We start from the raw sequence: 27763 nt of genomic DNA, 5'->3' as shown, positions 1-27763 counted from the left end.
GTTGGCTATTACAGGAACAGAGGTGCGACTATATGGAGCTACAAAGATGGGCAGGAACTCCTACCATTTAATAATCAGGTGGTAATGCTGCATGTGTTTTCAAAACTCCTCAGACTTTGAATATCCTTATCTTGCATATTAGCGGGTTACTCTCACGTTTCACCAGAAGTCAGCAGAAGAATATAGTGCTCTTTGTTTAGAGCACAGTATGGAACTAATATTTTTATCAAAGGTGGCATCATAAAAAAGGGTGACATATGCCATTTTTATAAAAACAGCAAACTAGGGTGGCATAAGAGAGAACGATGGAACAGGTTTGATTACTTTTAATGATGATTGAGTAATAGCTAATATGCCAGTCAGCAGTGCAGAGCTATTGAAACGGTATATAATCTGGAAGCCGGCTGCCGGAATCCCAACAGCCGGCTTCCCGACTACTTTATCCCGGCGTGGGATAAATGACCGGCGTCTATATTCCCGATCGAAAAGATGCCGGGCGCCGCGAACGGACAGCCGCGGGGGAGGGAGGGTTAGGGCACCCGGGGGGGGACTTAGGGTTAGGCACCCCCCGGGAGGGTTAGGTTAGGGGGAGGGAGGGTTAGACACCCCCTGGGGGGGACACGGTAAGGCAGCGGGGAAGGGGGGGAGGGGGTTATGGTTAGGCACCCCTAAGGAGGGTTAGGGGGTTAGGTTAGATTATACTATTTTAACTACATTACTTACCTTAGCGACAATCGGGATTTTCCAGCGCTGTAGGGCTTCCGCAGCCGGGAACTCTGCTTTTGTTGGCCATGCGGCATTTCATACTGATTCCATTGAAACATATAAGCTTTTGCTTAAGTGCAGGACAGACCTTAGCAGTCTCAACATCATGGACTACTGAAGTTGAAAGTGCAGACTATCAGCATTAATTTGAGGGTATTCACATCTAAATTGGTGGAAGGGTTTAGGAATTACAGCTGTTTAATATGTAGCCCTCTCTTTTCCAAGAGACCAAAAGTAATTGGACAATTGACTCAAAAGTTGTTTCATGGACAGGTGTAGGTTGTTCCTTCATTATTTCATTATCAGATAAGTAGCTAAAAGGTCTGGAGTTGATTCCAAGTATGGCATTCGCATCTGGTAGCTGTGAACCGACAACATGCGGTAAAAGTAGCCCAGAATACAAATGAAACAGGCCATCCTTAGGCTGCAAAATAAAATTACTGAAGTTGAAAAAAATGTGTGTGTGTCAAGATGGTCGGTACTTCTCCTTATAATACACTTTTGCCTCCCAGAAAAATAATCCTTTTCAAATGCATCACCACATAGGGCACCAGGCAGGACTCCCTGGACTTTTAAAGCATCTGTACACATCCAAAAAGTTATTTTTGAAATAATTGTGCTGACGTATGCTCTTATATATAAACCTATCGAACATTATAGAAATGTTTTGTTTTATTTTATATCCTTAAGTTATTTTAGTATGTTTAACCTGTGTGCTTCCATTCACCATTAAGGGAGAAGGAAGCAATTATGGTATAATTACTATTTTACTCAATCATTAAGTATTAACTTGGCTATAAAGTAAAGTAGATGCCACAGGCAGCAAAATTCAAGTCTAGTAAAATGCTTGATCTAGACATGAGAAATTGTACAATGTCAAATCCAGCTGCTATCTCCTGGGATTACACAGTGATAATATTACCAGCGTGATGAGGGCTATAAATGTGCGTACACAGTAGACGATGTGCTCACGATGCAATATCATGAGCGATTTCCCTTGTACTCTCCCCGGCACTCCAGGACACGATATGGTGCTAAAAAGTGTCCAATCTGACTTAAAATCTATCGTGCACAAAATCTATTGCACAAAATCATGTATGGAGTTGTCAAATCTTGCCTGCTGTAGGCAAGATCTGAATATGCGATGTACGACCAGTGGGTACGTGCATCGTGATCGTGAGTGGACACTCACAATTTGGACATATTTTACACGATTTGATGTTCCGATGCGTCGAAATCGGGCAAATCGTGTAAAATATCGTCTAATGTGTACGCACCTTAAGTGTCTGCAATGTGTGAGATAATGGAGCAAACAAACTCTAAACAATAGTTCTCTGTGACATACTATCATGGTCACTTACTTGCAGTTAGATAAGAAACAACTTACTGTGGGCTGGGCTTCAACCCATAAAATCCATACTACACAATAGTGGGCTTTATAGGAATACTGCTGTGATATATTCAACATAATAAGCAAACCCAACAGGTAACTTCCCATAGCCAAACTAATTACTCAATATTATATATATTTTATTTTTTTTGGACACAGACACAATATTCATAATTTTGGCTCTGTACACCAACACAATGGATTTGACATAAAACAATAGATATGTAATTGGAGTGCAGACTTTCACCTTTAATTCAAAAATATTGTATGAAAAGGTTAGGAGAATTGCATCCACTTTTTATACACAGCCCCCTATTTTCATGGGCCTTTCCTGCAGCTGTCTTCAGTTGGTGTTTGTTCATGGGTCTTTCTGACTTTAGTTTTGCCTTCAGCAATTGAAATGCATGCTCCATCGGGTTAAGACCAGGTGATTGACTCATCCATCTGTACTGTGAAGAGCAACCCAATCTACTTTGCTGAATCTCAGCAGACAGTTTATCCCTATACACATCAGAATTTATCCGGCTGCTACTGTCACATTATCAATATAAACTAGTGACCCAGTGCCATTGGAAGCATTGCATGCCCATGCCATCACTCTGTCTTCCATAGTGTTTTACAGATGATGTGGGATGCCTTGGATCACGAGCCATTCCAAGCCTCTCTAGACTTTGATAAAAAACATCTAATCTGGCCTTTCTATTCATAAGGCTTATGAATGACAATGACCTGCCTAGCTATTGTGGAGTGTTCTTCACTTGGCAGGATGATGTGAAGGGTTTTCTCTTTATCATGGAAAAGATGTTGCGATCATCCACCATTGTTGTCTTCCGTGGACATCTAGGCCTTTTTGCGTCGCCGAGCTCACTAGTGTTTGGCCACTTCTAAGGTTCCCACTATCTCTCTGCTGGATTTTATTTTGCAGCCTAAGGATGGCCTGTTATCATTTGTATTCTGGGCTACTTTTACCGTATGTTGTCGGTTCACAGTTACCAAATGCGAATGCCATACTTGGAATCAACTCCAGACCTTTTAGCTACTTATCTGATAATGAAATAATGAAGGAACAACCTACACCTGTCCATGAAACAATTTTTGAGTCAATTGGCCAATTACTTTTGGTCTCTTGGAAAAGAGAGGGCTACATATTAAACAGCTGTAATTCCTAAACCCTTCCACCAATTTAGATGTGAATACCCTCAAATTAATGCTGATAGTCTGCACTTTAAAACCATATTATATAACCTTAACTTGAATATTTGGTAAACAGCTAATATAGACAAAAATTCAGTCAGTGTCCAAACATATATGGTCCCAACCAGTGGCGATTTCTACCATTTTCAGTCAGGGGGGGCTTCCCTGGCTGCAGATCAGGTCAGTGCTGACCCAGACTCCATAATAATCTATTGCGCATGCACACAAAACTAGCTGGGAAGGGGAAAAACATGTGCATGCGCACAAAGCCTTTGGCTGAATCACTGAGTCAGCTGTAGTGAAGCAGTTTCTAGGTCTGCACAGTCTGCAGCTCTTAGAATCTTTGTTATGGGCAGCGATTTAGCACAGTGTGGGCTTCATTACTGCTAATTGCACCCTGGACTGTCAGTCCTGTGTAAGATTAGCAGGCAGAGCCACCACATAGCTAACAACCTCCTTGAAGGGCTGGTCTAAACAGGGACACCTGCTCCCTGCTGTGCCTGTCCTCACCGAGGGGAGGACTCAGTGATGATGCTTACAAACAGGGGGTGAAAAGCGCAGGACTAGAGCAGGGGGGGGGGGGGGGGAGGCGGTGAGTGTATGTGCAGTCGGAGCTCACTGACCATGGTGGCAAATTTATACTGCAGTTAGGGAGCCCCTAGGTAAAATCTACCACTGGTCCCAACTGTATATTCAGGAACCTGGGTCTGTCCCCTATTCAAGCTGTAACGACTCATTATTATGAGGTAATCTTTTTACAAGAAGAGAACAAAACACCATGGGTGTGGGACATATGTGAACACAGTGAGACAGTTTGAGAATGTTGAAAAAAATATACAGTTAAGTGATAGATCTGTACTCTTTTTAAATGAGAGAGAAGTGAACTCTTTAGAATAGTGACTTAATTATATAAAGAATCACTTACTTTACACCTATAGCGTGATTTTCCCTAAAAAACACATAAAAAAGAATCACGTTAATGCCCATAGCGACAGAAATTTTTTTTCAAAACATTATTTCATTTATTTTTTTGACAAAAAGCAATTTCTTACTATTCAATACACAATGGAAAATATGGCTTAAACAGGAAACTAAGGTTTAGGCAAGATTTAAACTCCTGTAACTTTTAAACAAATACTGCACATAAGTTGCCGTTTCATGATACTGAAGTTGCAACGCTGTCAGTTTGCATGGTTATGGCGGTTTAGTGCAGTGAGCGCTATTACAGCGAGGACATGTGCGTAAAAGTGTGTGCACTCCCCATCCCACCTAGGTCACCGAAGGTAAACTAATTTTACACTGCATGCTCAGACTTAAATTTTTGCGGTGTTTCACTAACTTCTACAATGCGCAATAAACCAGAAACATAAAATAAAATTTTTAATGTTGGCAAAATATACTGTATATATGAGTAGATTTTTTATGCTTACATGAGAAAATAAAAAACTGGACAGTAGAATGAATCAAAGAGCTGTCTGTAAGCCCTGAAATGCAAGGTAATGATCTCTCTTCAGGAAAAATCCTGTCAGTCAGTCATATACAGTGCATCTGGAAAGTCTTCACAGCGCTTCACATTTTGTTATGTTACAGCCTTATTCTAAAATGGAATAAATTCATTTTTGTCCTCAAAATTCTACACACAATACCCCATAATGACAACGTGTAAAAAGTTTTTGACATTTTTGCAAATTTAATTAAACAAAAAAAACTAAGAAATCACATATACATAAGTATTCACAGCCTTTGCCATGAAGCTCAAAATTGAGCTCAGGTGCATTCTGTTTCCACTGATCATCCTTGAGATATTCCTGCAGCTTAATTGGAGTCCACCTGTGGTAAATTCAGTTGATTGGACATGATTTTGAAAGGCATACACCTGTCTATATCAGGTCCCACCCTTTACAATGCATGTCAGAGCACAAACCAAGCATGAAGTCCAAGGAATTGTCTGTAGACCATCGAGACAGGATTATCTCGAGGCACAAATCTGGGGAAGGCTACAGAAAAACATCTGCTGTTTTGAAGGTCCAAATGAGCACAGTGGCCTTTATCATCCGTAAATGGAAAAAGTTCGGAACCACCAGGACTCTTCCTAGAGTTGGCCGGCCATCTAAACTGAGTGGTCGGGGAAGAAGGGCCCTAGTCAGGGAGGTGACCAAGAACCCGATGGTCACTCTGTCAGAGCTACAGCATTTTTCTGTGGAGAGAGGAGAACCTTCTAGAAGGACAACTATCTCTGCAGCAATCCACCAATCAGGCCTGTATGGTAGAGTGGCCAGACGGAAGCCACTCCTTAGTAAAAAGCACATGGCAGCCCGCCTGGAGTTTGCAAAAATGCACCTGAAGGACTCTCAGACCATGAGAAACAAAATTCTCTGGTCTAATAAGACAAAGATTTAACTCTTTGGCGTGAATGCCAGGCGTTTGGAGGAAACCAGACACCGCTCATCACCAGGCCAATACCATCCCTACAGTGAAGCATGGTGGTGGCAGCATCAAATTAGTTAGGGAAAAGGGGAATCTGGGGAAACTTCTGCACCAGTTGGTATACTTTGTTCTGATTCTTATATAAACCCCAAATTAAAGAATTAACCAATTGTATTTATTAATGCAAAAAGTACAGGGTGCTGCCAAGGACAATATGGAATCACTATTGGAAAGTAGAGAAAAAGGAGAGAATGTCCTCTTCGGTGGCGTACTTTTAGATTATTATAAAATATAAAACTTTTATTAGAGGTATTTAAAATATCAAAACTTTCATGAAGTGCAATATGCTGATAACAATAAAGTTGTGAATTAATAATAAATAAAATAAAATTGCTTGTGTCTAGTGTCTCTATATAAATAAATGTATCAATGAATATATAAGTTGGTCATTCCACATACACCCTCTTGATTAGCCTCGAATGAATCCTATAAAACTATGATAAGTTCTAATAGGATTAATGTGTACACCACTAGGTATTAAATCAATGAGAAAGCTTGTTGCAGTTCCAACTGCTACAATAGTATCTGTTTAATAACTGTTCCTCTATGGGTAAACATTGTAGCAAGTTGAATCACCACAAGCAAGTCAGTATGTTTATGTGTACACCACTAGATGGCAATGGTGTTGTAATAATCACTGTAGTTTAATTCCATTCATGGAAGTGCCTGAAGTAAAATAGCAGATTCTTCAAATAAAGATTTGTCTGAATATTACACTCTGCACTGTACTAATCACAAGGATTGATTAGATAAATATAAATTGTTATATTACTGAATTGTGATAGCTTAAATCGTGGATCACTACTATATCAATGTGAGTGGCAGTGATGGTATACGCCAGGGATTCCCAACCACGGTCCTCAAGGCACAGTAACAGTCCAGGTTTTAAGGATAGCCATACTTGAGCACAGGTGCCTTAAGTAATACCTATTATTATTTTGATTTAACAATCTGTGCTCAGCCATGGATATCACTTATGCTGGCCATACACGCTACAATTATCGGGGCGATCCGCCTGATATCGGCGGATCGCCCCGATAATTGTAGCACGTGGGGGAGCGACCGAGGGTTAAATATTGCTCGGTCGGGCATGCCGGATTGTCCAGCATGCTCGTCCGATGCAATATTTCCCGTTAAACTGTCGGCCGCAACGGGCAGTGTATGCCCAGCCGCGGCCGACAGAGATTTCCTGTGTTCCTTCCTACGGAAGGAACAGGGAAATGTCTTCTCCCCTGGGGGCGGAGCGCAGATGTCTGCCGAATACACTGTGAGAGAAATCTTACAGTGTATGCCGGCGACATCTGCGGCTGGCAGCCGGCCAGATATAATGTCTGTCGGTCTGACAGGCATTTTATCTGGCCGTGTATGCCCAGCATAAAACGTGGACTGTTGATGTGCCTTGAGGACCCTGGTTGGGAAACACTGGTATACGCAAATAATCTTATATTCTAAAAAGAAAAGGAGAAAAAGGGATCATCACATACTATGTGTCTAATCATCCATTAAACACCCCTAGAAAAATAGTTTAACTAAATCAATGTGTTTGTTCAGCCTCAAACTAGGTAGATAGAGGTGTATGTGTATCTTAGCATTCAAGAGGATTAAGAGGACTCACCATATATTCATGTATTCCAATGAGCACACAATTCTGTGGATTAGCAACTCCACCATTTTGTGAGTGACAGCAATCTCATTCTGTGAGGGCTGAATCAGCAGTTAACCACAGGGTGTGATGGCATACCATATCTGTATTGCGCAAGGAACACGTCCATTAAGACGTCAGCCTTAATTATCGTAATTTCATTGCTTTTTGAAGTTTGAGTGGCAGAAAATCAATATGTTTTGTGAATTTTCAGATCATGTCTAAGTAGCCTTAATGGGACATATGAAACTGTAAGGTTTTTTGTCTATGAAATTTCATAGCTTTTATAAAATTAATTAACTATCAGGGTTTGGATGAGCAAACCTGGCCACCTGTAAGGGAGAAGGGCAACAAAATGGTACACTAACGCTGGTGAAAGAGGGGACAGCACACAGGAGGTTGGTTTGGGAGGTGCAGAGTGCGAGACAGCTGTAGGTGTGTGGGGTAGCGGCAGCAGCAGTGGTGCAGAGCAGTGGTGCAGTGCAAAGGGGGCATCAGTGGGCGACAGAGGGCTCATTGGTTGTGCGTATGGACCTGAGAAAATCAAATCAATAAGTCACAGATGCACGAATGCAGCAGTGAGATCCATCTACACATCTGTTAAAAAAAAAAACGACAACAAGCACCGAGCTTTGGAGCCCCAGTACTGGTTGTGCTACATACAGGGGACAAAAAGACGTAGGGGTCCCCCATATTAAGCACAACCAGCACCAGGCTTTTCAGAACCTGTCCTGGTTGCCAAAATATAGGGGACAAATGACATAGTGGTCCACCATATTTAGCGCAACCAGCACAGGGGGAAAAAAATGCATAAGGCCCCCCTGTATTTCCCAGAACCAGCACCGGACTCCTTATAGCAGGGGAGTAAAGCCACAGCCAGGGGAGCCCTTTCACCGGGCCACCCAACCGCAGCATCACCCGAGTGAAGCCACAGCCACGGATCCCTGGGGAGTTGGGGACCCTCCCCTTCAATAAAGGGGTACCCTTCCTCAGGGCACCCCAGGCCCAGGCTGTTAGCCCGGGGCTATCCCCAGCACCTGTGGGCGGTGGGTGCTGGGTTGATGTGTGTTGTGTATATATTTATATTTATTGTCTTTTGCAGTAGTACTACAGGACCCTGCAGGCATCCCCCGCATACTGGTACTTGGAGAACCACAAATACCAGCAGGCGGGGCACTATGGGCTTGCTGGTACCTATAGTACCACTGCAAAAGAAATATTCAAATAAAACAGACAGTCTTTTAAATCTTTTATTTACCGGGACCTTCACCTGGAGGGCGACGGCCATTAAGCTCTTTTGCACGGCCGTCGCCCATCCAGGGCTTCTGCTGCGTCTTCACCTGGATGGGGCGGCCATTAAGCTCTTTTGTGCGCCCATCCAGGGCTTCCCGGCATCTTCATGCTTCAGCTGGTCTCTCCAGCTCCCCGGCCGTTGACTGAATGGACGGGGCTCGCGCTCCTTGCTGTATTTAAGCCAGCCGAGGGGGCGGGGCGATGACGTCGCGAGCCGTGATTGGCTCGAGTCGGCCATTTTTGTATTTCACAGACGCGCCATTTTTGAAAAGGGCACGCTCAGTTCTCACCATTGAATTCAATGGTGAGAACCGCTCATTGGCTAAGAGGCGGAAGGCTCGCCTCTCTCAGCCAATGAGCGCTCCGCACCGGGATATCTGTACTGAAATCCCGGGCGGAGCTACACTACTAAAGTTCGTGGGTCCGGGTATCTCGTTTTTTTATTTTGCCAAGACCCTGGATTGTGTGCAGAGGACCTGATCCACGCATAGGAGGAGGTGAGTATGAATTTTTTTTTTACAGGTAATCCACTGTATAATCTACTGGACAAGAGGACAGATTGGCTTCAGGGATACTAGGCGAGTATTTGAGATAGTGTGTGCATGTGGGAGTACGTGTCTGTGCGCATGTATGTTTTAATAAATTTATATTTTTCTACGGTGTGTTGTGTGTTTTTTTTAATATTGCTTTTGCTGTGGAACTAAAAGTAATAGCAAGCCCGTAATGCCCCGCATGCTTATACTTGTGGTTCTCCAAGTACCAGCATGCAGGGGAGGCTTGCTGGGAACTGTAGTTCCACAGCAAAAGCCAATATTTCTATTTTCAAATGCACCACACTTTACATAATCAACCTGGCACCCCTGGAGATAGCCCCGGGCCATCAGCCTGGAGTGCCCTGAGGAGGGGGACCCCTTTATTGGTGGGGTCCCAACTCCACAGGGATCACCGGCCTGGGCTAACTAGGGGTGATGCTGTGGCTGGTGGGCCCGGTGAAAGGACTCCCCTGGCTGTGGCATCACCCCCCCCGCTAGACGGAGTCCGGTGCTGGTTCTGGGAAATACGGGGGGAGCCTTATGCATTGTTTCCCCCTGTATTTCTAGAACCAGGACCGGCTCAGAGCCCTGTGCTGGTAGCGCTAAATACGGGAGACCCCTACGTCATTTGTCCCCCGTATTTTGGCAACCAGGACAGGTTCTGAAAAGGCTGGTGCTGGTTGTGCTTAATACGGGGGACACAGAAACAGGCATCATGGATCTACCAGATCCGAGCCTGCATTCTGTGTGCTGCTACCTCCCCCGGGTCCTAGCGCCTGCACCATCGCCGTCCGCACTGCCACAGCCCGCTACTGTCCCTCCACGCATAGGAGGAGGTGAGTATGACTTTTTATTACAGGTACACCATTGGATTACCTACGGGAGAAGAGGACAGATTGGCTTCAGGGATACTAGGGGAGTATGTGAGATAGTGTGTGCATGTGTGAGTACATGTGTGTGCATGTATGTTTTAATAAATTATACTTTTCTATGGTGTGTGTGTTGTGTTTTTTTAATATTGCTTTTGTTGTGGAACTACAGCTACCAGCACGCCAGTAATGCCCCGCATACTGATTCTTGCGGTTCTCCAAGTACCAGCATGCAGGGGAGGCTTGCTGGGAACTGTAGTTGCACAGCAAATGCCAATATTTCTATTTTCAAATGCATCACACTTTACACAATCAACCCAGCACCCACCACCCAGGGGTGCTGGGGATAGCCCTGGGCTATCAGCCTGGGCTGCCCTGAGGAGGGGGGACTCCTTTATTGGGGGGGTCCCCAACTCCCCAGGGATCCCCGGCCTGGGCTGACTAGCGGTCAGGGGCGATGCTGCGGCTGGGGGGCCCGGTGATAGGGCTCCCCTGGCTGTGGCATCATATACATATACACAGTCAGGTGCATAAATATTGGGACATTGACAGAATTTGCATATTTTGGCCTCTATTCACCACCACAATGGCTTTGAAATGAAACAAACAAGATGTGCTTTAACTGCAGACTTTCAGATTTAATTTGAGGGTAATTACATCCAAATCAGGTGAACAGTGTAGGAATTACAATGGTTTCTATATGTGCCTCCCACTTTTTAAGGGGCCAAAAGCCATGGGACAAACTAAACAATCCTTAATCTAACTTTCACTTTTTAATACTTTGTTGCATATCCTTTGCAGGCAATTACAGCCTGAAGTCTGGAACGCATAGACATCACCAGACGCTGGGTTCATCCCTGGTGATGCTCTGCCAGGCCTCTACTGCAAATGTCTTCAGTTCCTGCTTGTTCTTGGGGCATTTTCCCTTCAGTTTTGTCTTCATCAAGTGAAATGCATGCTCAAATCAGATTCAGGTCAGGGGATTGACTTGGCCATTGCATAACATTCCACTTTTTAGCCTTAAAAACCTCTTTGGTTGCTTTTGCAGTATGCTTCGGGTCATTGTCCATCTGGACTGTGAAGCGCCATCCAATGAGTTCTGAAGCATTTGACTGAATATGAGCATATAATATTGCCCAAAACACTTCAGAATTCATTCTGCTGCTTTTGTCAGCAGTCACATCATCAATAAATATAAGGGAACCAGTTCCATTGGCAGGCATACACGCCCACGCCGTGACACTACCACCACCATGCTTCACTGATGAGGTGGTATGTTTTGGATCATGAGCAGTTCCTTTCCTTCTCCATACTCTTCTCTTCCCATCACTCTGGTACAAGTTGATCTTTGTCTCATCTGTCCATAGGATGTTGTTCCAGAACTGTAATGGCTTTTTTAGATGTTGTTTGGCAAACTCTAATCTGGTCTTCCTGTTTTTGAGGCTCACCAATGGTTTACATCTTGTGGTGAACCCTCTATATTCACTCTTGTGAAGTATTCTCTTGATTGTTGACTTTGACACATATACACCTACCTCTCTTGATTTGGACAACTGTTGTGAAGGGGTTTTTCTTCACCAAGGAAATAATTCTTCTGTCATCCACCACAGTTGTTTTCAGTGGTCTTCCGGGTCTTTTGGTGTTGCTGTGCTCTCCGGTGCTTTATTTCTTTTTAAGAATGTTCCAAACAGTTGATTTGGCCACACCTAATGTTTTTGCTATTTCTCTGATGGGTTTGTTTTGATTTTTAAGCCTAATGATGGCTTGCTTCACTGATAGTGACAGCTCTTTGGATCTAATATTGAGAGTCGACAGCAACTGATTCCAAATGTCACACCTAGAATCAACTCCAGACCTTTTACCTGCTTAATTGATAATGAAATAACGAGGGAATAGCCCACACCTGTCCATGAAATAGCTTTTGAGTTGATAGTCCCATTACTTTTGGCCCCTTAAAAAGTGGGAGGCACATATAGAAACCGTTGTAATTCCTACAACGTTCACCTGATTTGGATGTAATTACCCTCAAATTAATTCTGAAAGTCTGCAGTTAAAGCACATCTTGTTTGTTTCACTTCAAAGCCATTGTGGTGGTGAATAGAGGCCAAATATGAAAATTCTGTCAATGTCCCAATATTTATGCACCTGACTGTGTGTGTGTGTCTATATATATATATATATATAATCAGCCACAATGGTCCGACACTTTGTTGCCTGTTATCTCTGTTTCTACGAAGTCCATAGGGTCCACAGGGTTGACCTTGGGGTATAGGTTGGGAACCATATTCGGGCATCACGCATTTAAAGCTTTTAGCTCCCAGGATGCACCGGGTCCACTCTCCCTATAACCCCACCCCCAAGCCAGAGGCACCTCAGTTTGTAAGTAGCCAAAGGCCGGTGGAGGACAGAGAGAGAAGACTGGAACACTCAATAACCATACTCACAGAGAAGGAGACGGGAAACCGGTGACCAGTAACACAGCCCATATGAAGCCAGGTAGGTCAGGACGGGCGCCCTGTGGACCCTATGGACTTCGTAGAAACAGAGATAACAAAAGGAAAGTTCTTACCATATCTCTTGCTTTCTACTTCAGGGTCCATATGAGGTCCACAGGGTTGACCTTGGGGATGTCCCAAAGCAGTCCTTATAAGGGTGGGGACGCTCCTGTGCTGAGAGGAGAATCCGTCGCCCAAAAGAAGCATCCTGAGAGTCAAAGGAAACCAATGCATAGAACCTTAAAAAGGGGTGGACAGAAGACCACGTGGCCACCATGCAAGGCAGAATAGCCGAGTCACCACAGCCCAAGTAGAATAAGTATCAATAAAAACAGAAAGGCCTATCCGATGTGTAGGCCCCTGAGATAGTCATACGAAGTCATCTAGCCAATGTCAAATTATTGGCCGCCATCCTTTCCTGCGAAATCCAAAGACCACAAATAAGGAGTCTGATTTCCTGAAGGAACTTGAACGGATCACATAAATCCGGAAAGGCCGGACCATTGTCAATGAGACCACACCAGCCGAGAGAACTAGTGACTGAAATGTCAGTACCATAAGTTCCAGAAAAATATGGAACTTAAAAACTACCTTAGGAAGAGACACTCTCCTGGCGGATGCAAACGCCATAAGAGAGAGAGAGACCCTAAGCTATAGACCATGTAATGGCTATCAAAGCTAGTGGTTCAAATGAAGGTCCCAGGAGGGCACGAAGCACCACTACTAAATCCCAAGGAGCCCCTAAGGGAGATAAAGGGAGGCAGAATCTAGAAAAAACACCCTGAAGGATGAACCGGATACCAGAGAGTGGAGCAATTCCACATTCAAACCATACTGACAGTGCAGAGATCCACACTGACAGGAAGGCCAGGCAGAGGGCGAGACCCAAGCCAGCTGTAAAGAATACCAGAACTTCTGGAAATCCTAATCACCGGAGGATCGTAGCCCCTCCGTCTCGAAGGAAACTTCCAAAGGCTTCGAGGAAGCAGGGAGACCGGAGGACACAGGTACACAAAGTGGAAGAACCACTTCACTGACAAAGAGTCACTGAAGGTAGCTTCAGTACCCCTAGTGCTGGACTGTAACACCGGAAGTGTGTGACAGAGTCAGAAGGCCATAAGGATCACCTCAGGGAGGCCCTCTCTGCTCACCAGGATTGAAACCTCCCTTGGAGAAGAGACTTGTCCCTGGGATGCACGTTGTGACAGCTGAGGAAGCCTGCTTCCCAATGGAGAGCTCCCGGGATGAACACTGCAGAGATGGCCAGGAGACCCTCGGACTATGTCAGAATGTGTGACATTCCTGTCATTGCCACCCAACTACCAGTGTTGCCTAGATGGAGGCCACTGTTGTGACGCTCTCGGACTGAACCTTTTCAGGTTTACCGTGACATATGTGTTAGGCCAGAGTGAAGGCCCCATACAGCCCAAAGTTAATTGGCAGTGCGGAAGCGACAGATGTCCAACTGCCCCGAAACGACTGCGGACCAGACAATGTCCGTAGCAAAGAATATCCTGGACGAGATGGTCATATCATAGCTACCTGGACAGAGACCGACCCTCCAACGGAGATAGCATCATCGTTTGAACAGCGATCTGATGGAAAAAACTTGATCATCTGGAGAGGAGCCAATTATGGCAAGGCCTGGAATGGAACTGAGCACATTCCACCCTTCCAAAAGAAGACACTCTGGATATTTGACTGTGCATCACAGAGTGTAATGACATATGTTGACTGCATAGACATTCGCACACTCCTAGCTGAAGAGTGAAGATCTTGTCTTACGCCAGAAGAATTCTCAGATTCTGTGAGGGATGCAGGGAGGACTTGTTCCCTGTTGATTAAACATCTGTGCCCTGAAGAAGCCATGGCTATCTTCACCTGGCTGTAAAGTACCTCGATGATCCTGCTAAGAGCAGGAGGCCGTCCAGATGCTGGAGCAGTCGGATACACTGAACAGGTGAACTGTCAGAAAATTCATAAAGCTGGTAAACCCCGATGGAGCTGAGGACAGTCCCAAAAGGCGCAGCCCGAAAATTGCAAGTGTTCCTGTGTCACAGCAAACCTGAGCCCATGCTGATGAGAGGGCTCTATATGTACCCGTAGGTACATGTCCTGAATATTCAGAGATACCATAAAGTCCCCAGGTTCCAAACATCGGATGATGAAGCATGGTGGACTCCTCCTGAGTCCAGGCACCCTTAGAATCAGATTCAGGGATTTAAGACAGAGGATAGGCAAATGAGGACCAGTCGGCCACTGCCCCAGAAAGAAAGTAGAACAACCAGTCCCTTGCTGAGATAGTGAGGCTGGCCTAAATAGCTCTGCTTACTGCAAAGACTGTATAGCTTTCTGGATTTGTAAGGCACTGATCGGGTCTGAAGAAGGGCCCGTGTAACAACGCCTGTGAGGAGGCCGTCTGAGCAATGAGAGGCCGTACCCGTGAGAGATTACAACTCCTACCCAAGCATCCGTGGTGACTTTACACCAGCACTGGGTGAACTGAGAAGTTCAGTATCTCACTCTGGAATTCCCCAGATGTAGACCTGTCCCGTCAGGCTGAAGGTTTATCCTTAGGCTTACAAGCAGGGTCGTCTGGAAGTCCAGGTCTGCTCGGTACTGGATATGGTTGCCCCCGTGGAGGCAGTCAGCCTAGGAAAAAACAGGCCTTTAGTCTTTTGGTCCTCAGGGTCAGTTTAAACAGATTTAGTCCGATTGTAGTGGGAGTAGCTAAAGACGGTATCTTCCCATTAGTGATACTGCCAATGATGCCACAATCTTGTCAAGGTCAGGACCAAACAAGATCTTCCCCATAGATGGTGTCTGCACCTCTTCTTTCCCAGAGCGCAGCCATAGGGTATTGCGGCGGATACAGTCGCAGCCGAAACCCTGAAGGTTACAAGACTGGCATCCAATGTAGGTATTCCCACATATGACAACTGCATATTTCATGTGAGCGGCAAAAGACATTTGAACCCCAGACGTGTTGGAGGGGAAAAACGTTACAAATGCATCAGCCCAGTATGTAATAGTATTAACCAACCATGTGATGGCCATGGCAGGACGGGCAACAGCCCCTGAAAGCGAGTATATTGATTTCCGGCAAAGGTACCACCTACGGATCCGTAAAATCTGTCCAGGCCGGAATGGGAGGCGTATTAACGCCTGTAACAGACAATTAACATGCAAATCCACCCCAGGAGGTGATTTCTATTACTTGTGATGACCCTCAGGGAATGGGAAACAGGAGGCCTTTGTGACTCCACGTATCTGGCGACAGCCAGACTCCTGCCCAGAGATCCACCCGCTGATCAGAAATGGGGAATGTATGATACAGGTGCAGGATCGACATTCTCTTTATCCAGAATAGGCTACCAGCCTCAAAGCAGGGATAATAATAATACTTAAAATCGGCTCCCCGCCTGTGAGTGGGAAGAGCCCAATACATCATCCAGTTCACGGCAGAGCCAACTGGGAAGTAACCACAGAGTGGATATCACGCCATTTTGTATTTCGTAGAAAACGACATCCACACAGGATGGCTGTTGTGGTAATCCCTGCAAGGGGAATGACAGACCGTTGCGGTACCAGAGGGAATTCATGTACTGTGAAAAACCCCGGCAGGGAGCGATAGTCTGTGTCACAGGGGTAAAGTGCAAGAAACTGCGAGATACCCTGAGATGACAAAGGGGAGTATGGTGAAGTAGCCCCAAGTGAGTTACGACAACAGGGCCCACCCGGCGATCCGCAAAGGAGAGGATCCTGAGAAACAACCCGCCCAAGGGGGTCATGTAAGGGGCCCGGCACCAGATGGCGCCGCATACATAACCATTTCTGAGTCAAATCCTCCGCACCAACACCTGCAGTCCATGACTTGCAGGATAGCAAAAATGGGTGCAGTATCGCGCTCTATCCCCTGTTCAGACATATCTGACTAACCACCTTGGCGGAAATAATAAGCAGCGCCATACCGGTCCTGACTGACGCTAAGAGTAGCTGCAGGGACCCATTATCAGCATATGAAACACACAGTTCCACCTAAAATATGGCAACGTGCAGCACGCAACAGTATGTGACAAACCTCACAAATATTGACAAGTATATATATGTGAGGTCTCAGAACCACCCTAGGTACACCTGTATTAGGGCAGATTGTAAAGAAAAGGGATAGATATACACTGACAGGTGAGAGAAAAAGCAGACAGTCAGCACTAGCATAAGTCACATACCATGCAGAAAAATATATACATACATTAGCATTACATATAATATACTGTACAATGTCGCTACATTCAACTGCCCAGATTCAATGTCTGGGAAGGCTATAGCGCTGAGTACACTCACCCAAAAGGCCAGGTACACGCGGGTCACTGCAAGCGGTGACCACGCGACTTACCTGTCCCCGTCGATCCGGCAGCAGCCCAGGGATTCCTCCAGAGCCCGGCTAGTACAGACTCTGGGGTCCCGCTGCGATCCCCAGATCTGTACTGGCGTCGCAGCGCCGGCGGGGTGTAGGAGCGGCAGCTTAAACATCCATTGGACAGTCTGATGCTGCCGCTCTGAAGAGTAGTAAAAAAGAATAAAAACAAAATAAAACTGTTAAAATAAATTTTAAGCTTAGGGGCTGCTAAGCAGCCCCCCTGCGCCAAGGGTGACCCGACTCCGGCCGGGCACCAACTAAAACTGACCCCCTATGGACCCTGAAGTAGAAATCTGAAAATTCTGTCAATGTCCCAATATTTATGCACCTGACTGTGTGTGTGTGTGTGTGTGTGTGTGTGTGTGTGTGTGTGTGTGTGTGTGTGTGTGTGTGTGTGTGTGTGTGTGTGTGTGTGTGTGTGTGTGTGTGTGTGTGTGTGTGTGTGTGTGTGTGTGTGTCACAATGTTTCTCCTATGTGAGGTGTGGAGACCCCCCCAGGGGAAGAACAAAACAGAGGAGGCACTCCCTTTGAAAGTAGAAAAGAAATGTATACTTATATCATATTGAAATTCAGTACAGAGGCATGTCAACGTTTCAAGGTCCGCAGACCTTTTCGTCAGGACTGTACAACAGGTATCAAGCATAAAGTGGCAAGTGCTTACCTTAAATACAAGGCTGTGTGTGTGAAAAGGTGCTGAAGGGATAGAGCGGCAAGTGCGGGCTTCCCCGCCACGAGATCCAGCCCGGCATCCGGCGGAAGCAGGGAACTCCAAAGGGGGTAACCTAGCAACACCGACGCTCGGCTGGTGACGTCATCAGGGAACCCGGCAGCCGCGAGGTGTAATGAAGTGAAGAGACTCGGAATGTAATGTGTAGTGAAACAGCCACTGTGCGTGGCTGTGAAAAGAAGAAGGGTGAAGCCAATTTACATATTAGAGTAGCATATTAAAAGCAAAAGAAAAAGAACAGTGCACATCCTATGAATAGTAAGGGAAGCTACTGTGCAATGGTATGTGAGACTAGTCACAGAGTAATTAAAACAAAGAGAGACAGGAATTAAATGATAATGAATAAAATGGAGAAAGATAAATATAACACATCTGTATAATGGCCAAATGCACGAAATAAACACAAAAGGTCTAGCAAGACTCGAGGATATCAACAATCACTGGTTATTGTATTACAGCATATAAGAGATGAAACGAGTGTAGTAGAAAGAGAAAAGTGAAGTGAGCTGCATAAAGCTGGTTAAAAACAGACCTCACACTAGGGAGGGGAAAAAAGGGACAGATAAAGTGTAAGTGAAAAAAAAGGAGAAAAAGGTTAAGAGAAAGAAGAAGAAAAAAAGTTGATAAATAAAAAGATAATCGATAAAAGGAATAGAAGTAAAAAAAAGGGGGAAAGAAAAGAACGAAAAAGAAAAGAAAGAAAACAAAAAAGGAGAAAAAGGGGGAGAGAGTCTCCAAGCAAAGAAGGAGGAAAGAAGGAAAAATGGAGAGAATGTATCAGGAAAAATAAATCTAGAACACAACAAAAAAGAAAAAGCACGAACAAAAGGCGAAATATAGGAAGGAAGAGAGTAAGAAAAAGATGTAAGAGGATATAATGGACAAAACAGTGGTTAAAGTTAATACTGATTATGCCAAGCGGTGGGGTTAACTGTTTGGTACAACTTAGAAGTTGTTTCAACAGGAATTTCACCTTTCTAAGGTGGTAATATGGTTGATTTCAAATGTTTATTAGTGAGGCGTGCGGTTCTCTCAACCCATTTATTTCTGACAACTTATATATATATATATATATATATATGTGTTTTATGGTAAATATAAAATTTATCTGTTTATACATTTAATTGTGATGCATTATATATGTTTTATTAATGTATACAGTTTACCAATAAAATATTTTGGTAAAAAAAAAGTTAATACTGATGAAATTTTTTTTTTACAAAAAAATGTTCCAAGAAAATTTCTCATTTAAGCCCCACGGGGCAATGGTGTCCAATCGATATATCCATCTTGCTTCTAATTGGCTTAGACGTATCACACGGTCACCACCGCGGATATCCATTGGGATGTGATCGATAATCTTGTACCTCAGACAGGATAGCTGATGTCTAGCTTGTTTGAAATGCCTGGCAACGGGTTGTTCCATCTCTTTGCCCGAAAGGGCCGCTGTAATGGCCGACCTGTGTAGGGCCATGCGTTCTCGGAACGTGTGTGTAGTTTAGCCTACATAAAACAGACCGCATGGGCACATGATGATATAGATAATAAATTGAGACGTCCAAGACAGCACATGACAAATAAGAAAATTATGGCCCGTATGTGGATGTTTGAAATAATGGCCACTCTCCATATAGTTGCAAGTGGTACATGATGTGCATTTATAGCAGCCAGGTTTTTTCTTTTGTGTTAAAAAAGAAGTTCTGGAAGGGAGACTAGAGATGTTCGTTTTTACTAAGATGTCTCTCAAATTCTTACCTCTGCGATACGCAGGTATCAGTTTCTTGTTTCTAAAGATAGGCAAGTCCTTATCACCTGCTACAATAGGCCACAAGCCCTTAGCGGCCCTCGGTAATACTGGGCATGCTAGGTTGTATTCAGTAATGAGGGGAATTTTCTGTTCTTGAGATGAGGTCCGTTTTGTTGGTGAGAGAAGCTGTTCTCGTGGAATACAATGTACTTCTTTTTTAATTTTCTTTAAATCAGAGGATGAATAACCTCTTTGTAGGAATTTAGCAGTCATAGAATTTAAAGTATGTTCTAATGCATTGGGGTCGCTAGTAATGCGTGCCGCCCTCAGCATCCGGGATTTAGGAAGTGACTTCTTAAGGGCTGGTGGGTGGCAACTGCTGTGGTGTAGGAGAGTGTTGCGGTCTGTAGATTTGTTGTACAAAGAAGTTTGAATTTTGCCTTGTTGAAGTTGAATGGTGATATCTAAAAAATTTATTTGAGTGTCACTAATTTGACAAGTAAATTTAACTGGATTATCTTGTTGGTTAATGTTATCGATCACATTCAGCAACTCGTTGTGTGAGCCAGACCAAATCAGAAGCAGGTCGCCTATATATCGTGTATAGAAAAAATTTTTTTTTAGAGATGTCGTAATTATCAAAGAGAAAAAAGATGTTCCTGTTCAAACATAAAAACGTTAGCGAAGGACGGAGCGACATTCGAACCCATAGCGCATCCAGTACACTGCAAAATAAAAAAATTTACCGTTGTGGAGAAAATAGTTATGGGTTAGAGTGATCCTTAAAAGAGGCAAAAAAAAGTTGTAAATCCAAGGTGTCAAAATTCTTGCGGATCAAAAATGTTTTCATGGCATTGAGGCCTCCAATGTGTGGAATAACGGTGTAAAGGCTTTTAACATCCAGTGTGCACAATAAGATGTATAAGGGATACCATAAGCTTCTTGGTGATGAGACCCTCTTCAAACGCTGTATTGAGAAGAGACACACACCAGCTTATGGTATCCCTTATACAATTACACCCTAGGGTACCCATCCTATACCATACCGAAAATTCATAAGGATGCGCATAACCCACCAGGGAGGCCAATAAATTTCCACCCGTGACTCCCTCATGCAGCCATTGGCTCAATTTCTGGACTTCCTTATTCAAACAATGATCATGCAAGAAAAAACCTTCCTGAAGGATACCACGCAATTACTTCTGAAACTACAAGCGCTTCCAGATATCCCCATCGGAAGCTTATTGTGCACACTGGATGTAAATGCCTTTACACCGTTATTCCACACATTGGAGGCCTCAATGCCATGAAAACATTTTTGATCCGCAAGAATTTTGACACCTTGGATTTAGAACTTTTTTTTTGTCTCTTTTAAGGATCACTCTAACCCATAACTATTTTCTCCACAATGGTAAAAAAAAATTTGCAGTGTACTGGATGCGCTATGGGTTTGAATGTCGCTCCGTCCTTCGCTAACGTTTTTATGTTTGAACAGGAACAACTTTTTTTTCTTTGATAATTACGACATCTCTAAAAAAATTTGTTTCTATACAAGATATATAGACGACCTGCTTCTGATTTAGTCTGGCTCACACAACGAGTTGCTGAATGTGATCGATAACATTAACCAACAAGATAATCCAGTTAAATTTACTTGTCAAATTAGTGACACTCAAATAAATTTTTTAGATGTCACCATTCAACTTCAACAAGGCAAAATTCAAACTTCTTTGTACAACAAATCTACAGACCGCAACACTCTCCTACACCACAGCAGTTGCCACCCACCAGCCCTTAAGAAGTCACTTCCTAAATCCCGGATGCTGAGGGCGGCACGCATTACTAGCGACCCCAATGCATTAGAACATACTTTAAATTCTATGACTGCTAAATTCCTACAAAGAGGTTATTCATCCTCTGATTTAAAGAAAATTAAAAAAGAAGTACATTGTATTCCACGAGAACAGCTTCTCTCACCAACAAAACGGACCTCATCTCAAGAACAGAAAATTCCCCTCATTACTGAATACAACCTAGCATGCCCAGTATTACCGAGGGCCGCTAAGGGCTTGTGGCCTATTGTAGCAGGTGATAAGGACTTGCCTATCTTTAGAAACAAGAGACTGATGCCTGCGTATCGCAGAGGTAAGAATTTGAGAGACATCTTAGTAAAAACGAACATCTCTAGTCTCCCTTCCAGTACTTCTTTTTTAACACAAAAGAAAAGACCTGGCTGCTATAAATGCACATCATGTACCACTTGCAACTATATGGAGAGTGGCCATTATTTCAAACATCCACATACGGGCCATACATTTCTTATTTGTCATGTGCTGTCTTGCATGTCTCAATTTATTATCTATATCATCATGTGCCCATGCGGTCTGTTTTATGTAGGCCAAACTACACGCATGTTCCGAGAACGCATGGCCCTACACAGGTCGGCCATTAGAGCGGCCCTTTCGGGCAAAGAGATGGAAGAACTCGTTGCCAGGCATTTAAAACAAGCTAGACATCAGCTATCCTGTCTGAGGTACAAGATTATCGATCACATCCCAAAGGATATCCGCGGTGGTGACCGCGCGAAACGTCTAAGCCAATTAGAAGCAAGATGGATATATCGATTGGACACCATTGCCCCGTGGGGCTTAAATGAGAAATTTTCTTGGAACTTTTTATGTAAAATTTTTTTTTCATCAGTATTAACTTTAACCACTTTTTTGTCCATTATATCCTCTTACATCTTTTTCTTACTCTCTTCCTTCCTATATTTCGCCTTTTGTTCGTGCTTTTTCTTTTTTGTTGTGTTCTAGATTTATTTTTCCTGATACATTCTCTCCATTTTTCCTTCTTTCCTCCTTCTTTGCTTGGAGACTCTCTCCCCCTTTTTCTCCTTTTTTGTTTTCTTTCTTTTCTTTTTCGTTCTTTTCTTTCCCCCTTTTTTTTTCCTTCTATTCCTTTTATCAATTATCTTTTTATTTATCAACTTTTTTTCTTCTTCTTTCTCTTAACCTTTTTCTCCTTTTTTTTCACTTACACTTTATCTGTCCCTTTTTTCCCCTCCCTAGTGTGAGGTCTGTTTTTAACCAGCTTTATGCAGCTCACTTCACTTTTCACTTTCTACTACACTCGTTTCATCTCTTATATGCTGTAATACAATAACCAGTGATTGTTGATATCCTCGAGTCTTGCTAGACCTTTTGTGTTTATTTCGTGCATTTGGCCATTATACAGATGTGTTATATTTATCTTTCTCCATTTTATTCATTATCATTTAATTCCTGTCTCTCTTTGTTTTAATGACTCTGTGACTAGTCTCACATACCATTGCACAGTAGCTTCCCTTACTATTCATAGGATGTGCACTGTTCTTTTTCTTTTAATATGCTACTCTAATATGTAAATTGGCTTCACCCTTCTTTTCACAGCCGCGCACAGTGGCTGTTTCACTACACATTACATTCCGAGTCTCTTCACTTCATCACACCTCGTGGCTGCCGGGTTCCCCGATGACGTCACCAGCCGAGCGTCGGTGTTGCTAGGTTACCCCCTTTGGAGTTCCCTGCTTCCGCCGGATGCCGGGCTGGATCTCGTGGCGGGGAAGCCCGCACTTGCCGCTCTATCCCTTCAGCACCTTTTCACACACACAGCCTTGTATTTAAGGTAAGCACTTGTCACTTTATGCTTGATACCTGTTGTACAGTCCTGACGAAAAGGTCTGCGGACCTTGAAACGTTGACATGCCTCTGTACTGAATTTCAATATGATATAAGCATACATTTCTTTTCTACTTTCAAAGGGAGTGCCTCCTCTGTTTTCTTCTTCCCCTGGGGGGGGTCTCCACACCTCACATAGGAGAAACATTGTGACTTGTATTGATTGTTTAGGAAGGCACCCAGTCACTCGCAGTTTTACCTGAGTGCCGAACTTTTGCTATATATATATATATATATATATATATATATATATATATATATATATTTATATGGGATGTGCAGGCTCGGATGTACTCGGATCTCAAAACGGCATTTTATTGGCTATCGCCTATCATGTGTTTTGGATAGCCAATATAATAAATCCGAATTTGCGGTAAAGTGGCGATAAGAACCGAGTAAATCCGAGCCTGCACATCCCTAATATTATATATATATACACACACACACACACACACACACACACATACACACATATATATATATATATACACACACACACACACTCAAAAGTTTAGTAGTTCTGAAGCATTTAGATGTCATTTTGAGAGTTTTACCAGCCAGATGAGTTATTTTTACATTTCTCCCCCTGTGACAGGTGTGTTGAAGAAAAATAAAAAATCTGTGATCCTTCCAAAAGCGGAGTGATTGTGATGCAGGGCCGCTGCCTTGTCAGATTGGATACCTAGAGGTGACCACTGGTGCAACAATAAACAGTGACACAAGCTCTAGCATGTTTTAAGATAGTTATTTTGCAGAAGTGCTCTGATCTCAGCATTTGTATTTACCCAGTTTCCTCATATTACCTTTCCATTTTTGAAAAGGCCATTTTATTAGGTTTATTATATTACATGGATATTTATCTGAGTGTGAAGTGTGTTCCCGCATCCATAATATTGAGGAGAGGACATCACTAACTTGGAGATGGAGTTACCAGCTATCCCGGACATACTCCCAGTGTCCTGGCCATGAAAAGTAGTGATAGGGAACTCCATTATCATGAAACATTGTTTTGCTGCATTTAACTAAAGCTTCAGAGGCTTTTCCTGATTATATAAAAACAGCCCTATGAAATACTCTTGATGTACTTAAAAGACAGAGACATACAGTCAGGGTAGGCAGACTTTGACTATAAAAAGGATTAGAATAATACAAAGAAGATATTTATAACTTATAAATATCTACTTTGTATTAATCTGATTGTTTTTATAGGCAAAAGAGCTCAGCCTCACCTCTGATAGCTCAGACACTGCCTGGAGCAGGGGGCTGGGCCACGAACCAGCCAATAAAACACACAGAAAAAGATCTAATAGAGGCACGCTTCACTGTGAGGGTGCGTGCCTTGAGTTCTGATGGACACCTCTGACTATCAGGTGACCAGTCCAGGAAGCACTTAGGAATCGGAGCTCAGCTGCAGCAGCACTGAGGAGGGACGGAAAATGGAATATGCAGACAGAGGAAACACACAAAAGGAGAAAAAGGCGAGGAGGGTCTGCCGCTAGGGGGAGATCTGTGTGTGGGAAATCTTTCATGCTTGGGGGGGGGGGGGGGGGGGGGAATGGTCTTCTGTGCTAATGGGAGATATGTTTGAGGGATCTGTGCTACGGGTATTCTGATACTAGCCAGTGCCTCCCCATTCACTGACCTCACCGCACGTACCTGCTTGAGAACCCCCCTTTCACTAAGTGGCAGAACCGTGGGGTTCCCTGTCTGGGAACTTTCCAGTCTGTCAGAAACTCACGCATCTTACACAACTTTCTCCAAGTGATGGAAGTTTGAAACACTACAACACTCAGTACCCGTTTTTAATAAAACTGATTGGACGGAAAGACTGTCAAATCAGTTTTACTCACACATTTGTTTTGAGTGGTAGGCCTATTTAAGTTTCTCCAGGGTGTTGAGACCTGGTATAATGGCAGTTACCTGCCGGGACAGTGCTGACTTTCTTGAGAACCTACACTGTTCTGCCAGATTATGGGCCGTATTCAATTAGAAGCGGAAAGACTTTTCGGAAAAACTTTTTCACCGATGACGTCATTTTCGCCGATTTTATTTATCCCCGTATTCAATTTCAGAGTCTTTTCGCCAGCACGATAACACAATGCAATGTAATAGGTGAAAAAGTTTCGCCTATGAACACCCGGCGGAATTAAGTGCAGAATTGGGGTTTTGGGGTGCAACGTTGCGGGAACCATCCTGCACCCTTTGGACACCCGCCCTGATGCTAACAGTCATAAAATGCAAATAAAACCCACAATGGACTCCCCAAAAAAGCACTTTGAAAAAAGGGCCAAAATAAAATAAAAGTGGGGGCACAAATAAAAAAAACTAGCGAAATAGCCTTTGGGGGGTTCTGGAAGTAAGGGGAGGTGTATTTTTGATTGCAGGTGATTGCTGTAGGTGCGTTTTTTGCCCTTTTTAATGCTTGACTTTAGCAACTTTAAAATATGCATGTACCCATTTTCATGTACCCCAAATTTGATGGGAATACTTATTTTCCCTAAAAAAAGTTGCAAAATACTATTCTTCACCACTTGCTGACAGATGCTAAATAACGCCTATTGAGACCATTCAAAGACCCCAAATATCTTCAGCAGGGCTAATCGGGGGTACCCATAGTAAACCCCATGTCAGAGTATCTTTTGGGGGGTGTCAGGCTGATTTCCCCAAAAACTACAGGACTTTTCGCCTGTTTCAGTTTCGCCGCGTCCCGTTTTCGCTGATTTGGAATTGAAAACAGGGACACGCAAGGACGCACATGATTTTTGCATCTGAAACCCGCGATGACGGCGTAAAGTCCGGCAACGGACTTTTCGCTTCTAATTGAATACGGGCCCAAGAGTGGTGGGGATAATTTGATTTCTAAAAAAAATTTTTCCTTGGCAGGGGTTTTTAAAGCATAACCATTTACCCAAAAATATATTCTAATGTGAGTAATGGTGCATACACACGATCAGATTTTTCCTTCAGATATGAACGATAACGATTTAAAAATCGTTCAGTCGTTCATATCTGAAGGAAAATCGTTCATATCTGACATGCCTGAACGATGGACGATCAACGATGCGCGTTCCCGTTTGTCAGATAACGATATCTGACATCTGATGGGTTTGCAGTCAGACTTGGACGATTCCATTCATTTTAATGCAGTCAAAAATCGTTCAAAACTTTGGTAAAATCGTTCAGTCGTTCATCTGACAAACCTGACAAGTCTGACAAATCTGACCGTGTGTATGCTCCATAAAGCAATAATAAATGTTTATAATGCGGTGTTTGTTAAGACAACGTGCAAGAACACTTACATATCTTCCATGATGAGGATATGAATACACTTTTCGATATGGCTTATTCTGCCGATACATGTTCCTTTTCAGTAAGCAACCTATGTTTGGAAAAATAAACATAGTTTATATATAATAAATGGGAAGCCATTAAGATACTTGATATTGTAATATTGACAGAAAAAAGTTCCTAGGTCTCAGGAAATACACATAAATTACATTACCTACATAGCTTCCAGACATTATAACGCCTTCTATTTGCAGAATAACATGACTGTTATACCATATTCACTCTTAGTGACTCTGTGCAGATGCAGAGCAACTGTTTTATCTTCATATTCACTATCATTAACTTCAGCTATTACATATCACTAATAATTGTAATATACTACATTATTTCACATGTAACAAAGCTGGCACGAATCCTGGTATAACCATGATGTGCTACACATCAGTATAACTACATGGTGGCACACACAGGCTGGCTAACTATTCGTTCTTCTGGAATGCATTTCTGGATATATTGTTTAGTTGTTATCACTTAATCACAATTAAACATAATATGTTTTTATTAACTTGCAGATCTGGCAGTGTCAGCCACTTTTACTTGCAATGAACAAATTGGGTACATTGTAACAGATTGCTGACATACATAGACATTTACTAAAGACAGAATGATCTGACATCACCACACCACTCTGTTTCCAATGGATTACACAACAGACACAGAATAAATGATAACAGCCCTGTAATCACTGACGCCTAACATGCCTTGCTCTCACCTACACGGAGAAACGCCAGCAAACAAAGCACTGAGACCAATATGTAATATGCAGAGCAGACTTACAGATCCCGTTTCCCCAGCAGACCCTCTTCCAAACACTAGAGCGAACATATTAGTTAAAAAAAGAGCATTCTGCCTTCCGCAGCCATTATGAGTAGGCCATTTAAGTGTGTTGAAAATAAATTTGGCCTCCGAGAAAATGGCCACCAGATTACGCGACACTAGAGGCAGCACCACACAATCATGTACAAATCTCCCTCTAGTTTTGAGTAGGGCGTGCACTTCCGGCGCAACAGGAACTTCACGGGGGTCACGGTTAGTATAGAAACGGTTGTGTATAGAATAGATCATCTTCAGTATATGTACCGGACGTGACGTAGAGTGAGGGCGGAAGTGCGGTCTATGCCCTGACAGCTCCGTTA

At 43.4% G+C, this 27763-nt stretch overlaps 1 protein-coding gene across 5 annotated transcripts in view; it reads right to left on the bottom strand.

Annotated features, from left to right (window-relative positions):
- The window catches only part of LOC148511388 (uncharacterized), an 85959-nt gene extending 58425 nt beyond the window's left edge, over nt 1–27534 (bottom strand). Inside the window, exons 1-3 of one of the 5 annotated variants that reach the window (XM_088442315.1) lie at nt 27405–27534; nt 26579–26658; nt 4275–4298 (exon numbers count right to left, since the gene is read on the bottom strand). In XM_088442315.1, the coding sequence (XP_088298441.1) occupies nt 4275–4298; nt 26579–26638 (84 nt within the window). In that variant the 5' untranslated portion in view covers nt 26639–26658; nt 27405–27534. The other 4 variants (XM_088442314.1, XM_088442317.1, XM_088442316.1 and 1 more) reach the window with 4 other exon arrangements.
- Between the last annotated feature and the right edge of the window lie 229 nt (nt 27535–27763).

The sequence above is a fragment of the Taudactylus pleione genome, unplaced genomic scaffold (assembly GCF_031769625.1).
Source record: "Taudactylus pleione unplaced genomic scaffold, aTauple2 ptg000309l, whole genome shotgun sequence".
Classification (NCBI taxonomy): domain Eukaryota; kingdom Metazoa; phylum Chordata; class Amphibia; order Anura; family Myobatrachidae; genus Taudactylus; species Taudactylus pleione.
This window is presented reverse-complemented; position numbering and strand designations above follow the sequence as displayed.